The sequence below is a fragment of the Acyrthosiphon pisum genome, chromosome A2 (assembly GCF_005508785.2).
Source record: "Acyrthosiphon pisum isolate AL4f chromosome A2, pea_aphid_22Mar2018_4r6ur, whole genome shotgun sequence".
In the NCBI taxonomy this organism is placed as follows: Eukaryota; Metazoa; Arthropoda; class Insecta; order Hemiptera; family Aphididae; genus Acyrthosiphon; species Acyrthosiphon pisum.
Window position 1 is genome coordinate 34,189,119 of NC_042495.1, and position 14,709 is coordinate 34,203,827.

Consider the following 14,709-nt stretch of genomic DNA (forward strand, 5'->3'; position numbering starts at 1 on the left):
CCAATGTTGTCATTCAAAAGAGTAAAGTTGTTATTTTGTTGTGCCTAATTCAAAAAAAAAACTGTATAGAGTGTAGGGACTTAATATTTCATAATAATTACACGTAGGTATATTATTAATATTATTATTTTATAATTATACTGTCTATATATTTAGACATAATACATTTTAAGCTCTTAAAACCACGAACCTATTCACACCGTTCCACGGGAAGCAGCATTGGTTTTAAATTCGTAACAATAATAATATAATGTTATGGTTAGGTATATAGTATTATAATACTCTACTTCTACAAGGGACATTTACGATGATTTACGAAAAAATAAATTATAATTGATTATATAAATGAATTCAACATCAAGTATAACTATAATCATATAAACAATAATAAATATAAAATTATAAAAAAAAACCGTAGGGTTATACAATATTATTATCTTGGTCATTAAATATAATATTTTTCAAGACATAAATAAATTTAAAAATATTATTACGTGTAAAACGGGTGTGAAATCCGAAATACTGTGGTGCAACGTTTCAACGGTGTTATATGAATACATATTATTACAATTATACTGAAAATCGCATTTGTACATCCGCGAAATCCTTGATTACATTAATTTACGAACGCGCGTGCGACGTGTCGCGAGAATATCGTTAATCCCTTTTAACTCGAACAATGATAATGTCCGTAACTTCAGTATGCTATATATAATATCATTTATACGTATATTTATAAATACGTATTAAACATATACATGTTTAGATATATCTTCATATCGTTATAACAATATGTCGGTGTTGATCGCATAAATTAATGCATCTCTCCGTCGTAAAATATATGCTCTTCTCTTCTAATACCGTTCGGATTGTTCTTTCTCCCTCATCCGAGTCAGCTTAATTACTACCGATTGCCACATAGTACGCGGTACACATAGTACGCACTGTGACGAATATCGACCGGGTAAATATTGTAAAATAAATTTTAATAATAATACGTGGTGTTCCGAGCGTCACGGTGGCGACCCTACAGTGATTGTAAACAATTTACGTTGTGGAAATGTACCGGACGACAATATTGTCGGAGAAATTATAGTAATAATACCACATCACACCTATTTAACATTACACTGCTTTTTGTTTAGTTAGGTACAACAAAAATGTGTGCCTTTGTGTTCAAACCAGGTAGGTACAATTTAATAACTACTCATAAAAAGTAATTAGTGTTACATTTTGGTAATAGGTAGTACTCATACAATAAATAACATATACAATTAAAAAATCAATAAATATACGAAAACGTTTATACACAGTACACACAAGTACTGAACAATTATACTTTAGTAAAAATACAACATTTTCGATGAGAGATAAAAATGCACATTTATTTCTGAGATAAATTTATTTGTATTTTGGATTTTCTATATTATGTTTAGTACTTAAATAATATATACATGATTAAATGACTGTTCGACGATATAGTTATGTACAGTGCAGGCGTGGATTCTGGATTGGCACAAGAGAGGGGCCGCTGTTCTCAGGATATTTTATGGTACTACCCTTATTTAATCCCTCCCGGAACTACATGGTAATTTTTAATCTTTTAATTTTTACAGTCTACCACGTATCAAAAATTTATTCATTATTTGCACCATAACCATTGCTAAGAAATGTATGCAATATTTTTTTTTATGTTTAATCGATAACAGTTTTCAAATTAATAATATTATATCTTTAATTATTTGGTTTAATTATGTACCTATAGAAAGAAATTAAATTTTGGTATACAGTATAAATAAAAATAGAATTTAATAAATTTTAAACAAAACTTTTTAGATTTATTCAAATTTTATAATACAGAAATATTATATCAACTCTTTTAATCAGTTATAAAAAAACTTTCTTTTTTTTTATCAATATTATTAATATAAATACATATATGAATATTTATATTTTTATGAATATGAAATAAAGCCAATCCTGTTAATGCCCCTTCCTATATCCTAGCTCTCGACCAATTTTGTTTATTAAACGCAAAGTAAAAGAACTTCTTTCTGATATAGCAACCGACAATGGTAAGGTCGTAAGAATTGTTAAGAGGTAGGTAAATGTTGCAAAATAGTTTGACTCGAGCTTGTCCATAGTAATGTGATACGTCATGATATTATTAGAGTTGTTAGTTCGGTTCTATCACTAATAGATTTCAAATAGATTGATTTCACCTTCAAATGTTGTTGCAATAGAAAAACTTTTTCTGAAAAAGGTAATTTACCTAATAACAAATATTTTTTGGAAATATCTTCTACCGTCTATAATGCTGTCCAGACGTATAGATATCATGGTGCGTAACTTTACCCAAGAGGCAGTTACTGAAAATAATCAAATACCTAATGCCTACATAAAATAGATATATTTTATATGTTCCCACTATCTTTGGTTTCGATAAATACGACTCTACGGGGTATAGCACGGGCCAATTGATAATTTTACAATAAACAACCTGGTTCGGTGCAAGAGCATACTGTATTGACGTAAAATACCTACTAGTGTATATAGCGTTTTGTGCATAATATTACTTAGTACTTATTAGTGTTCGGTTTACTATATTATGTTTATAACATAACATATATTATACACGGCCTACTCTATACAACTCAACTTATATCTAAATTCTAAGTAATAATAAAAATACATGAATGGATAGCACCATATAAAACCCACTGTAATCAATGGAAACTGTGACACAGTTTTTTATGTTCAGTAATAATTCCGAAATATGACATGGGTATTCAGTAATCGGTTTCACAGCTCTCTTTAACTGGTGGTGGACAAGGGTTAAAAATATGCGATTGTTTAAAAAAAATTTAGTATAACGAACCTATGCAAATGGTCAACCAAACAAATTTAATACAATTTTAGATTTTATAGACCATATAGTAGCCAAGCATTCACAAAATAATAATAACAAAATAAAAATTATCTTATTTAATATTTTACGGTACAAGTTTATTGCACAAATAAATACTAATGAAATACAATTTGACTTATTTAATATTTTATGGTAAAAGTTTATTGCACTAATAAATATGTATATTACGGTAATATTCATGGGCAAAAATGTCACACCTCCCTCTCTCCATACAAATCAAAATTATGCCACTGAATTATGTATGTACAAAACATGTACCTAGTAGTTATTTAAAATATTAATGTTTAGTTTTTTTTGTATGCGACTATTATATTAATGTATTATTCTTCGTTTCAGTTTAGAGCACGAAAACTGTGTTATATTTGTATATTATTATCGTGGCCACCTAATATGGACTCAGGTCAGATGACACGTTATAATAACCGGTTGCTTTTGGTAGAGGGTGGTGCACGTATAGATCTGTGCACACCACAATAGTTATAATAATATAAAGACGAACACGACGGAGTCTAGAGGATAAAAAGAGTCGGAAACACATATATTATGTATCGGAAAATTCGAGTTATTTTGTTTATGTATTATTTGCTTTTAACTTAAGTGACTGGTAAACAGTGCGCACGGCACGACCGGCGGAGAGTAGACGGTGGAAAATATTTTGCATTTGTATATAGGCGCCGCTTGCAGTGTAGTACAATGGCAGTGGCGGCAGCACTAGCAGTCCGATGGGAAATCATCCAAGATGTTACAACGAGATTTTTTTTCTTCATGTTGTTGCTAAACTCTAAACCTAATGGACTGAAATAAAAACATCTCGCTATTCCGTTTAACAATACGCCGCGGTGACGACGGAGATCGATACGAAAATAATTCGAGAGGTAATTTTACGCCACCAACCCGCGGCTTTTGTATATGAAATATAATATTATACGTCAATACGTTTGGCCAGATATTATTATTATAACGATACGCCGACGTTTGCAAATTGCGTGGTTTTTTTCTCCCGCATACCAACTTACTCCCTTCGGAACAATACATCACAATATAATAGTATAATATCGTAATTTAATGACGGGAGTTTGAATCTGAAACTAAACACTATACGCTGCCGTGTATTTAGACCTCGGATTTACGTATTTCTGTATTTTATATATGTGATATACCTATACCACCTACCTACTCGAATTTGTATCGTATTCACACTATATTACACAACCGCAGTATACCTACGAATCCCGTGCGAATTGTTATATTAAATATATAAGGTGATCCACTAAGCAAGCCCCTTTTTGTTTTAAAAACTAGGTGGTTGTTCAAAATCTGGTTTGTGGAATTTTCAAGTACGCTTAAAGACTATATTTTTGAATATTCGATATGAGTAGTTGTTACCGAGTTATTAAGTATAATTATGAATTCCAAGAATAATAACTTTGGAAAATATGATGGGGGCATGATGGTTTCAAAACTATAGTAATTAATTTTGATCCGTCTAAACGTTTTAATTTGTTAACTTTTTTAACAACATTTTTAAGTAAAATAAACACGCTAGATTCAACATTAATTTTTTTTATATTTTTGAAAAACTCTTTTAAGAACTATATCCATAGTATATTATATACATTTTAATAACTCAAAAGCTACTCGGTCGAAATTATTATGATACATCGATATTAAAAAAAGTTATCAACTGAATGCTTTAATGAAAGAGGTGGTTATCTAAAATACAGAAGTCTTAATTACCCTCTATACAGGTGCATATTATTATTATTGATGCAGAATACTAGTTTAGGTACATACGTACAATACGTAGAGATGTGCTTATATTATATACCTGTTAGTCCGGCTCTTTCTCTCGCGCTCCACTTCTTCGCGCCTTGCGTTCTTCGTCGATGTGCCGGGCTTGCATCTGGCCCGGTCGTTAAGTTTTAGCCACACTCTGACGTAGCAGAACGCTATGATCAGGAACGGTAGGACAAACTGTAGGATGGCGGTAATGGCACCGAAAATCTGTGAAAATAGTGAAAAATTAATTTAGTGTCAACATATATACCTGTGTAATATAGCTATAATAGTTATTGCAAATACGCATGTTTTTGATGATATTATTATACGGTGTAAGAATCTACGTTTGGGGATTGTGTTGCAGTTAGCCTTCACACTATTGGTACACGTGAATATACACGTCGTCAATATATTCTTATGTATTACGTAGGTCAATACGCTTATTAAGGACTTCCACGTGCAAATCCTAATGAATCATTATTAGCTATATTAATAAACATGAAATATTTAGTGATGATCAAAATTGGTCTCGGTCTTGCGGTCTCGCAAGACTCTTGCTGCAAGACCATAGACCAAGACCAAGATGGTACTAGTCTAGCAAGACCAAGACCAATACCGAAGCTGCAATACCAAGACCAAAACAAGACCATCACTGCAAGACTCTTGCAGTCTTGCAATTTTTTTTCTCCGAAAACACATTAGTGTACCTATCTAGATTCCATTAACTAATAATTTATAACGAAAATAATAAGAATTTATTTGTATTGTTATGAAATTTTATCAGTACCTATTCCTTTATTGAAAAAAAGATTAAAAATATAATGAAAATTAATATTACAAAATAACATAGTTGTTTCATACTAATTATTTATTAACAATTACTGAAAAATTATTTTATTTTCCCAAAATCGATAAATTCACTGGTTAATAAAAGAAGAATAAAAGTTGAATTATAAGTAATAAATATTATCATTATAACAAATATAATTATTATGTAATTTAATATTTGGAACAAACCATACAGTTTTTTTTAAATATTATTATTTGTTAAAGTGAACATTTAAAAAACAACAATTTAATTTTTATAAACATTATATTGGTCAATAACTATTAATTAGCAATTAGTAATGACCTATTGATATTTATTATAAATGCAATAGGAACTTAGAAAGTTAATTATGCTGGTAAATTGATTCGTACAAGTAATATAATATAAGCATAATTTAAAATGCAAAGTTTTAAACGAGTATAATAACAATTAAATTGTTTGACTTGTTTTATGTTAATGTTTGACTTATGAATAAACTATGTAATATATTGGACTAAGTTTCATCTTAGAGATCATAGCAAAAAACTTACACACAGCTATAACAGGTATTTAGTTTTTTTTTTTATATATTTTGTGAAAATAGCAAGAGTCTTGCAAGAGTCTTGCGCAAGACCAAGACCAAGACCAAGATTTTGAAAGTCTTGGTCTTGGTCTAGTTTTGATCATCACTAGAAATATTTAACAAAATTGTTGTTCAAAATTAATTTTTAAAAATGTAATCATATAAAAATTAAAACGAGAACATGGTTTATATAGCGATATCAAAAATTCTTTACCTATTCTATCTTATTTGTCACGGCGTTCTCTATTATGGTTTAGAAAGGACAGATTGAACATAATATTTTCCACAAAATAATGATTATTGTCAATATGCCCGTGAATAGGTAAAAATTTGGTTAAATATGTACCTCTAGTAAAAAATTAAAAAAAATTAATTTATTTTAAAACAATATGTAAAAATATATATGTAGAAAACGTTATTTTTATTTAGGTTGTTACGAAAGGTGCTCATTTTTAATCATAATTAAGAAGTTTTAATTGAAAACAATATTATGTCTTTACGTGAAAAATCCACGTCCAACGACCAACAGTTCAAATATATCGATGAAGACGGCATTATGTGTGTGATATTGTTTACCTGATATTCATACATATTCAGTTTTTCTCAAAATAGTATTTTGAGTTCATTGGGTAAACATTGTGACTGCGTGGTTATGAATCACAGACGACTTGTCACAATATTTTGAATGTCTACTTCGTGCGTTCATGAGTACAATACAAAATATCCATCTGGCGATAATAAAATCAGTGAAGTGAACAAAGATCCAGTCTGTTGCTTTAATGCATTATAACTACAAATGGCTGCATATTAAACTATTTGAATTATTATTATGATTATTTTACTTGTATTTTATCTCTGATAATTATTGACCATAGTATAAAGGGTTATTACTTATTTACCTATATCTTTGTTTTGATCAGTAGATATATAATATGTTGATCGAAAATTCTATAAGTACATGGTGCATATATTAAGTATATTTATAATATATTGGTTACAAACCTAAGCCAGGGTTGATTTTATGATTATGCCAAATATTGTAAGTCTAAAACCTCTATTTTTTTTCCAATTGCATTTTTGTGAATTCTGAATAATTTATTTTATTTGTTTGGTGAATAAATTGTTCCTTGTGCAGACTTGTTATTTTTGTCAAAAACAAAACAACTTATTTAAAATCTCATGTTTGAGAGAAAAAAAAAGGAAAAAAGATTTTTGAATAATACATATGCGGCGTGTTATTATTATATTCTATTTAAATAACGTTACCTATATTATATATGAGGAGTTTTTATATAATTATAGGTATATACCTAGTTTGCAATTTATTATTATTAATTTCTCTGTTGTAGTTAACAAAACATAATCAATTTTTAACATGTCTAGCAAATTGTTGTAAATCGATAATCGAAAACAAAATAAATATACCATAATTCCCTTTCAATTAGAAAAAAAAATTTAGAAAATATTCAAAAACAATCGATGTACCTACTAATAAAGGTATTAAACTAATTAATTTGTATTTTTTAGAATATTTTATAATCAAATAGCTATGTTAAAATAAACAAATTAAATTTGAATACGAGTTGAAGGTTGAAATGTTTTAAAATATTGGGCATTTTAGATTCTGAGTGAAACGATGAATGTATTGATTTTACAATGATGTGTGTTTTTTTTTAATTTTTTAATTTTTAATTTTTTTAAATTTTTTTTTGTTTCTGTCATCTTAAGGACAGTAAAAGTGCTTTGATTTTCTTCAACAGTATCTTTTCTGATAGGAAATTGAATCTAGTTGGTACTTTGGGGTCAAAAGTAAAATTTTTCAAGTAGTTTTCAAAAGCGCCGTGAAAAACAAAAGAAAAATTAAGGAAAAACGGGAATTTTATGCAAAATCTGTTTTCGAGAAAATTGATTTTGGTTTTTGGTGTAACTTTAAAACAAATGACCGTAGATACATGAAATTTTCACTGGTTGTTTATATTTCCATTTTCTATACATGATAAAATGTTCAAAATATTTTGATTTGTTTTGAACTGTTTAGGAACGTATTCAGTTTCCAATACAATATTATTAGTTTTTTTTTTCTATGAATGTCAATAAAACTTTATTTGTTGAGTAAAAATACTTGAAAATTTAATACAAGGTTTCTACTATATTTTTACAATAATATTTGAAAAGTATTAAAAATCCTTAGTCACATTTTTTTTTTATTAGTATTTAAAGTTCAAAAATTGACAAAATATGTAAAAATCACGAAAATTAGCAAATTATTTTTAGTTGAGAATTCGTAAAAAATGTTCTTTTTAAATCTAAGATTTGAAAATGTAATACGAGATTCCTCATAATATTTTCTATCTTTATCAAAAAAAAAATTTCTACAAAAAAGTCAAATTAAATTTTTATGAGCGTTTGAAATTCATATTTTTACAACATTTGATATTCGCTCGATTGTGACGATTTTCTTATTTAATTGTAATTAAAAAACGAAGAACTGTAGATATTTGAAAATTTCACTGAATGTTAATATTTTCATTTATTATACACCATAAAATTTTGAAAATATTTTGAATTTGTTTGAGCTGTTTACGGACATTCTCAGTTTTCAATTTGTTTAGTTTTTCTTTTTATAAATGTCAATACAAGTTTGTTTGTTGGGTAAAAAAGCGTGAAAATTTAATGCAAGGCTCCTGATATATTGTCACAATAGCAGTTAAAAAATATTAAAAATACATAGGCACAATTTTTTTTTATAAGCATTTAAAGATCGAATTTTGACAAAATTTATCAAATTTAAAACTGGGATTATATAAATTTGGAATTTATTATAGGTAGGTACCTATTATAGGTCAATTTTTTTTTAATACCATTGATAAGTATATAATATGTCTTATACCTAGACTGACATACCGTCTCCACTCAGAATAGTTTTTCTTATACAATGATATTATATCATTGAATTCAAATTTGATACCATCCATTATACAGTGACCCACTTGTAATCTACTGTACAGCATAGCGACATCCACTTACCCACCTTTTTTTTTTAATTTTCGAAATTTAAAAACGATTTTATTTGCTAGTCATAATATATCCTTAAAATTATTGTTTTCGTGTAACTCGTTTATCAGTACAATTCAAGTTCTGAGAGTACATTGTTATAACAAACGTTTATAAGCTATCGGACGGTTCGTAACTTGTACAAGAAAACTGAAAAAATATCTATTGACATTTTATTTGAAAAAAATTGTTTTTTGCTTAAGCAACATATTTAAAAGCTTAAGGTAACATACTACATATTATAATGCATAAGCTCTACATAGTTCATATGCATATCGTTTATATATAAAACTCTAACTAATTACATATTATATTTATTTGAACACTCTTTTACAACATGTTATGTTTGATGTACCTACGTATTTTTTTTATAGATTTTATTTTTCTAAAAAAATAATGTTAAATAGAAAACTGTAGAACACCGTTGAGTCAAAGGTAAACGATCGGTGAATAAATTAATACGAATGCATCAGATATGTGCGTACACGTGCCATGTGCGCATAATATAATAGCTTAGATCGAAATATGTCGTAAGAAAAAAACTTGTAAAACCTACAAAGGTTTAAACGAAATATTTTTCACAACAAACAACCATACAAGCGAATGTGCCGGCAAGATTATAAAAGCTAAAACGCTATAAAATATATAATTTAAAATCCTAAACAAATGTATTATATATTTTTATACTACCGTCCTATGTGTATATAATATAAATAAACCTATGGGAGTAAAACATACAAACACATTTTAATTTTAGTTGTAGCGCAGTATAACAAATAAATTACAATATTATGTTGTTACATAAAGTGTTGCAGTTGATTTATTAATGGTTTTTAGTGAAGCGAAAAAACAATAATTATTAGAATAATAATAATGCAATGTTTGGACAATAATATAGTAACTGTAAGTGAGTGGAGATTAGATCGTCGTAATATGTAATATAATAGTTTCTACATATATGCGCGACTGTTTTATCATAAATTATTATTATAGAGTTCACTGCAATAATTAATAATAATAGTTATTATTATCGTAATGTAAATTACATAAACTATATGCGATAATGTCATTAAGTGTGCATTTTACATCACAGCTGAAAAGCAGAAATGTTATTATTGTTTAACGCGTTGGAAAATTACGTTTCCCATTTCGGGTGTAGGACGGACCTACTGGCTACGCTCAAAATATTTTTTCCAACCAACAACAGTAGCCGCATGAGTGATATTTTATTTTTCTCTTCAATCTATAAATTATAAAAGTTTTTCGAATCTTAGTCATGATAACAACTTAATATATACAATGGTTATTATAATTTATAACAATGGTTATTGTTACTATACCTAGTCTATAATAATATTACATTATTATATACTATTATTACGTGTAGATAAATATACCAACGTATTAAAATGTGTCTATAAATATTTCACAGCGCAAACCAATTGAATATTTATTGATATATTTTTTTTTTGAATTGTGTTATTAATTATATACAAATATGCCTCGCGCGTCCACCTTATTTGTATACTCTGTTCTGGATGTGGAAGAAAGTAATTTAAATTAATTGCTTTCACGGTAAAAAATCTAAAATTAATATTTATATTTTATTATGAAAATATTGTAAAAATCAAAAATGATTTCGTTCTTCTACAAATCGTTCCAAAGTTATGCGCAAAACGAGCCTATCTCCAATAAGCAATTCACCTACGTAGGTAGTCTAACAACTATCCTGAAGGGTTTATCTAAAGCAAAGCCAACAACTTCTCCCCCCTTATATAGATATATTTGTAAATTATGTTATCAATGTCTCTGATATTTGCTCAAGATTCATTGAGTTGATTGGCGTAGATACCATTTATAATATTCCAACAGCAACTTCGGAAATCTACTGCCATCCAAGATATAGTTTGAATATTCAAAACTATATACTGATTATTTGGGAGTTCTCAATTATAATTTTACCATTCGTGGAAACTATAATCCAAACACCAGAGTGAGGCCAAAATATTTTCAAGCACCGCTACCTGACACTTATATTATACGCATGTACCTACATGGCTACACTATTAGTTGTATCTAAACGTAATTATATTTTCTATACCTACGATAAAATAAGTCTGTGATATGACCATACCTGAGACTAGAGAGTGGTACATGGCTATCTAACCATTGTCTAACATGAATATACCCAATAAGTATGTGTCAGACGTTCTGACAAGAAAAACAAATTTAAATACAACTTACAACTTACTTCGGGATGCACTGAATTTTAATACCAACTTAAAATCACCAAAAAACCTTTTATATAGTCACTACTCTCTTAACACGACAATATATATTATAAAGGGGTCAATCGAAGTGGTGAGACAGTTTTCAATCGTCCTTTACAAATTTCCTCGGTGATTTTTAGACAGGTTTTGTCTCTCTGGCTAGAAATAGCCAAGACACTTTAGAGCTACAAATTATATTATACTAATGGATAACATTATTATTATTATAGAAACAAAAGCCGGAAATCATAATTTTTAAAAACTATATAGGTGGCTATTAAGTATAAAGTTTAAAAACATAATAAAATAACTTTTTAGATATAATTGATGTACACAAAAAAAATAATATATTTATATTACTACGTTTCTAAATAACACCATGGTTATAATATTATGACCTTAGCACAAAAAGTTACACGGTTAGTCTCGTGGGGTCAAATGTATCCCAAATGACTTAGGCATGAGTTTAATATACTTGTATATAAAAAGACCTAACCCAAAAATGATAATAAATAACATTGAGCATATTCATGAAAAGAAACATGAGAGTTGAGAAACCATTAGCGAATATTTGTATTATAAAATACTGAGGCACATATATATACACCCCACGTCCACATGACTATCGAAGGATTAATTTCAAGTAACTAACACACAAAAATTAATACAAAAATATTATTCTGTGCAAATCTTTAACTATGTTCGTGTGTACGTATGGCCTTGAAATTTGGGTTAATGGTTAATTTCATAAAATCAGATGTTCTAAAACTTCAATCGGTAGCAATACGATATGCTACCTATTACTGAAATAGTGAAATGATAGAAGTGAACATTTTGAAGTCCTTACGAATAATATTTTCAGAAATATGACAAAATAACCATTATCGTTATTTTTTAAATTATTTAACAATTCAGTAGGATATTATTTATTTAAATTAAAATAATGGGTACCTACCAATATAATATACGATTATTACAACATATTAAAATTAATTGGTATAAATTATTATTTTTTCGTTGGAAGAGGGATGATAAAAAAAAATATGTCCAGTAACAAATTAAACACATATTATAAGCACTGACCTATACATGGAATATAGTATAATTTGAGGAAAAGTGTATAACATTATGTTATAAATGATATGCATAATTTTATTATACTGATTATTTTCCAATTAAATTCGGAGCATGAACAAAGTTAGTAGTATTCCAAACGATAAAATATGTAATACGTATAAAATGTATATATTATTTGTTTAAACAATTATTAAAATATTTAACTTCCAATAGTGTTTTTGATCATTTATTACTATTACTTTAGATGATATTGTTTGAAGTCACAGTCAAAAAAATGTCAACACTTGGAAGCCGGAGAACTTCCATTGTAACTCAAGCACAACATATTATACAATAATAATGGTGAACAATTCTAATCATTATTAAACGCCTAACATCTTAAACAGCTAAAGAAATATTAAACAAATCTGTAGCCGCATAATAAATTATACAAACCCTTAGACGTCTGTGCAAATCAAAGGAAAACCTTTCAACAAAGTACACGTACTACGAACATACCTATATATATTTTTCAAAAGATACGAATGTATAGTAAGAATCACTGTAACAGCCTATACTGTATTAAATTCAAATTGTATAGGCACCGCAGTTGTTTTTGTAACTATTAATACAACACGAAGTTGTTCGTATAACTAATTTCCTTATATAGGTACGACCAATGGTCAATAAAATATTAAAAATTTACAAAAAAAAAATTAATAACTTCCAAATGAAATTCCCTAACGTTGTTATATTTTGTCGACGGTAGGTACATCGTAATTAATTTCAATTTAAAAACTGGATATGTTCCAAAAAAAATAAATATTTAATCTAATATTATAATAAATTATTATCTTTGCTCAATTTTTTTAATTGCGTTTATAATATTATATTATATTTATAGTACTATTCATATTATCTCATTTTTTTTTTTATATAGGTACAATTTTAATATTAATTATCCACCGCTTTGGCAATCCCGCAGTACAAAATATAATAAATAATGATTGATGAAAAAGTTTTATTCATCCTGGTATTATTGAACTATTTTGTTTGATTTGCGTTATTAAAACGAGAAAAATTAGATAATAAAATAATATATGATAATATAATAAAATAATAATTTTAATTGTTTTTGGTATGAAATGATAATAATCCAAGTGCTCCAAAGTCAAATTATAAATTAAGACAGTTAGTAATTATCTTTTTGAATACTTCGAGTTAAAATTATTATTATTTTCTAATTATAAACCGTATTTTAATTTAGTGTATGCTTTGAATACAATATTACGTTTCTATGCGTAAGAGAGTGCAAGCGTATGTGTCCTACGAGGCTTAAAACGAAAACTCGATGCTTTATCGGTACTGCCAAATTACCTGTGTTTTAAGGCAAAGAAGAAAGTTTTCAGTTTAACCAATCTAGCCGAGATTTAATGGTATTACATATATACACGTTATGTGCGCTCTTAGTTTATAAATCGACCCTAGCTATTTCAACTACAAACTTTCGAAATCCGATGTCACATATAGTACGAAAGAGATTTGTTATTGTTTTAAAAATGGTCTACTTAACAATACTATACAATACAACGAGTACAATGATAATATACTATATAATATAGTTATAGTAGGTTGTTAGGTGTAAAATTACAATGTTGTGTATTATATTATATATGTATATATTTACGAATGGACATCGAAGAGATGATCGACATTTTTGATTAGTTTCCAAATAATTTTGAATCTTAACTCAAGACAGTACATCACCAGCTGCAGTGCTGTACACCGTACATATTGAATTATTGTAACTTTAAATCACTGAAAGTTTTATAAACGCTTTAAACATTTTTTCAGTATCATAAATATTTGCTATAACTTATTATTTATACTTCGTAATATACTCGTGTTCTTTATACCGCCTTAATGTGGTACATTAAATAACGGCCGTTACATCCATTCGAGTTGAAGTTGAACGAGTAGCGTAGTACATAATATAATGTGTCTCAATAATAATAATAATAATATTATAATATTATTATGTAACAAGTAACGACGCGATGAAAATGAAATAAGCGAATGCTTTACGGAGGAATTATTATTTATTATGGTTGGTGCAATTTGGCGAAGCTGTTTTTACTTTTTTGGATTCTGAACCGAGAGAGCAGGGAGCCATTATATATTGTAGTCTGTGGGTTTTACAATGACGCCAGCTATATAGCTTTTTGCCGAT

General features: G+C 27.9%; 1 protein-coding gene across 1 annotated transcript in view; it reads right to left on the bottom strand.

Annotated features, from left to right (window-relative positions):
• LOC100164456 (prolactin-releasing peptide receptor) overlaps positions 1–14,709 on the bottom strand; it is a 184,074-nt gene that overhangs the window by 59,840 nt on the left and 109,525 nt on the right. Inside the window, exon 4 of the mRNA XM_029489088.1 lies at positions 4,758–4,933. Coding sequence (XP_029344948.1) covers positions 4,758–4,933 — 176 coding nt within the window. The remainder of the gene's footprint in view (positions 1–4,757; positions 4,934–14,709) is intronic.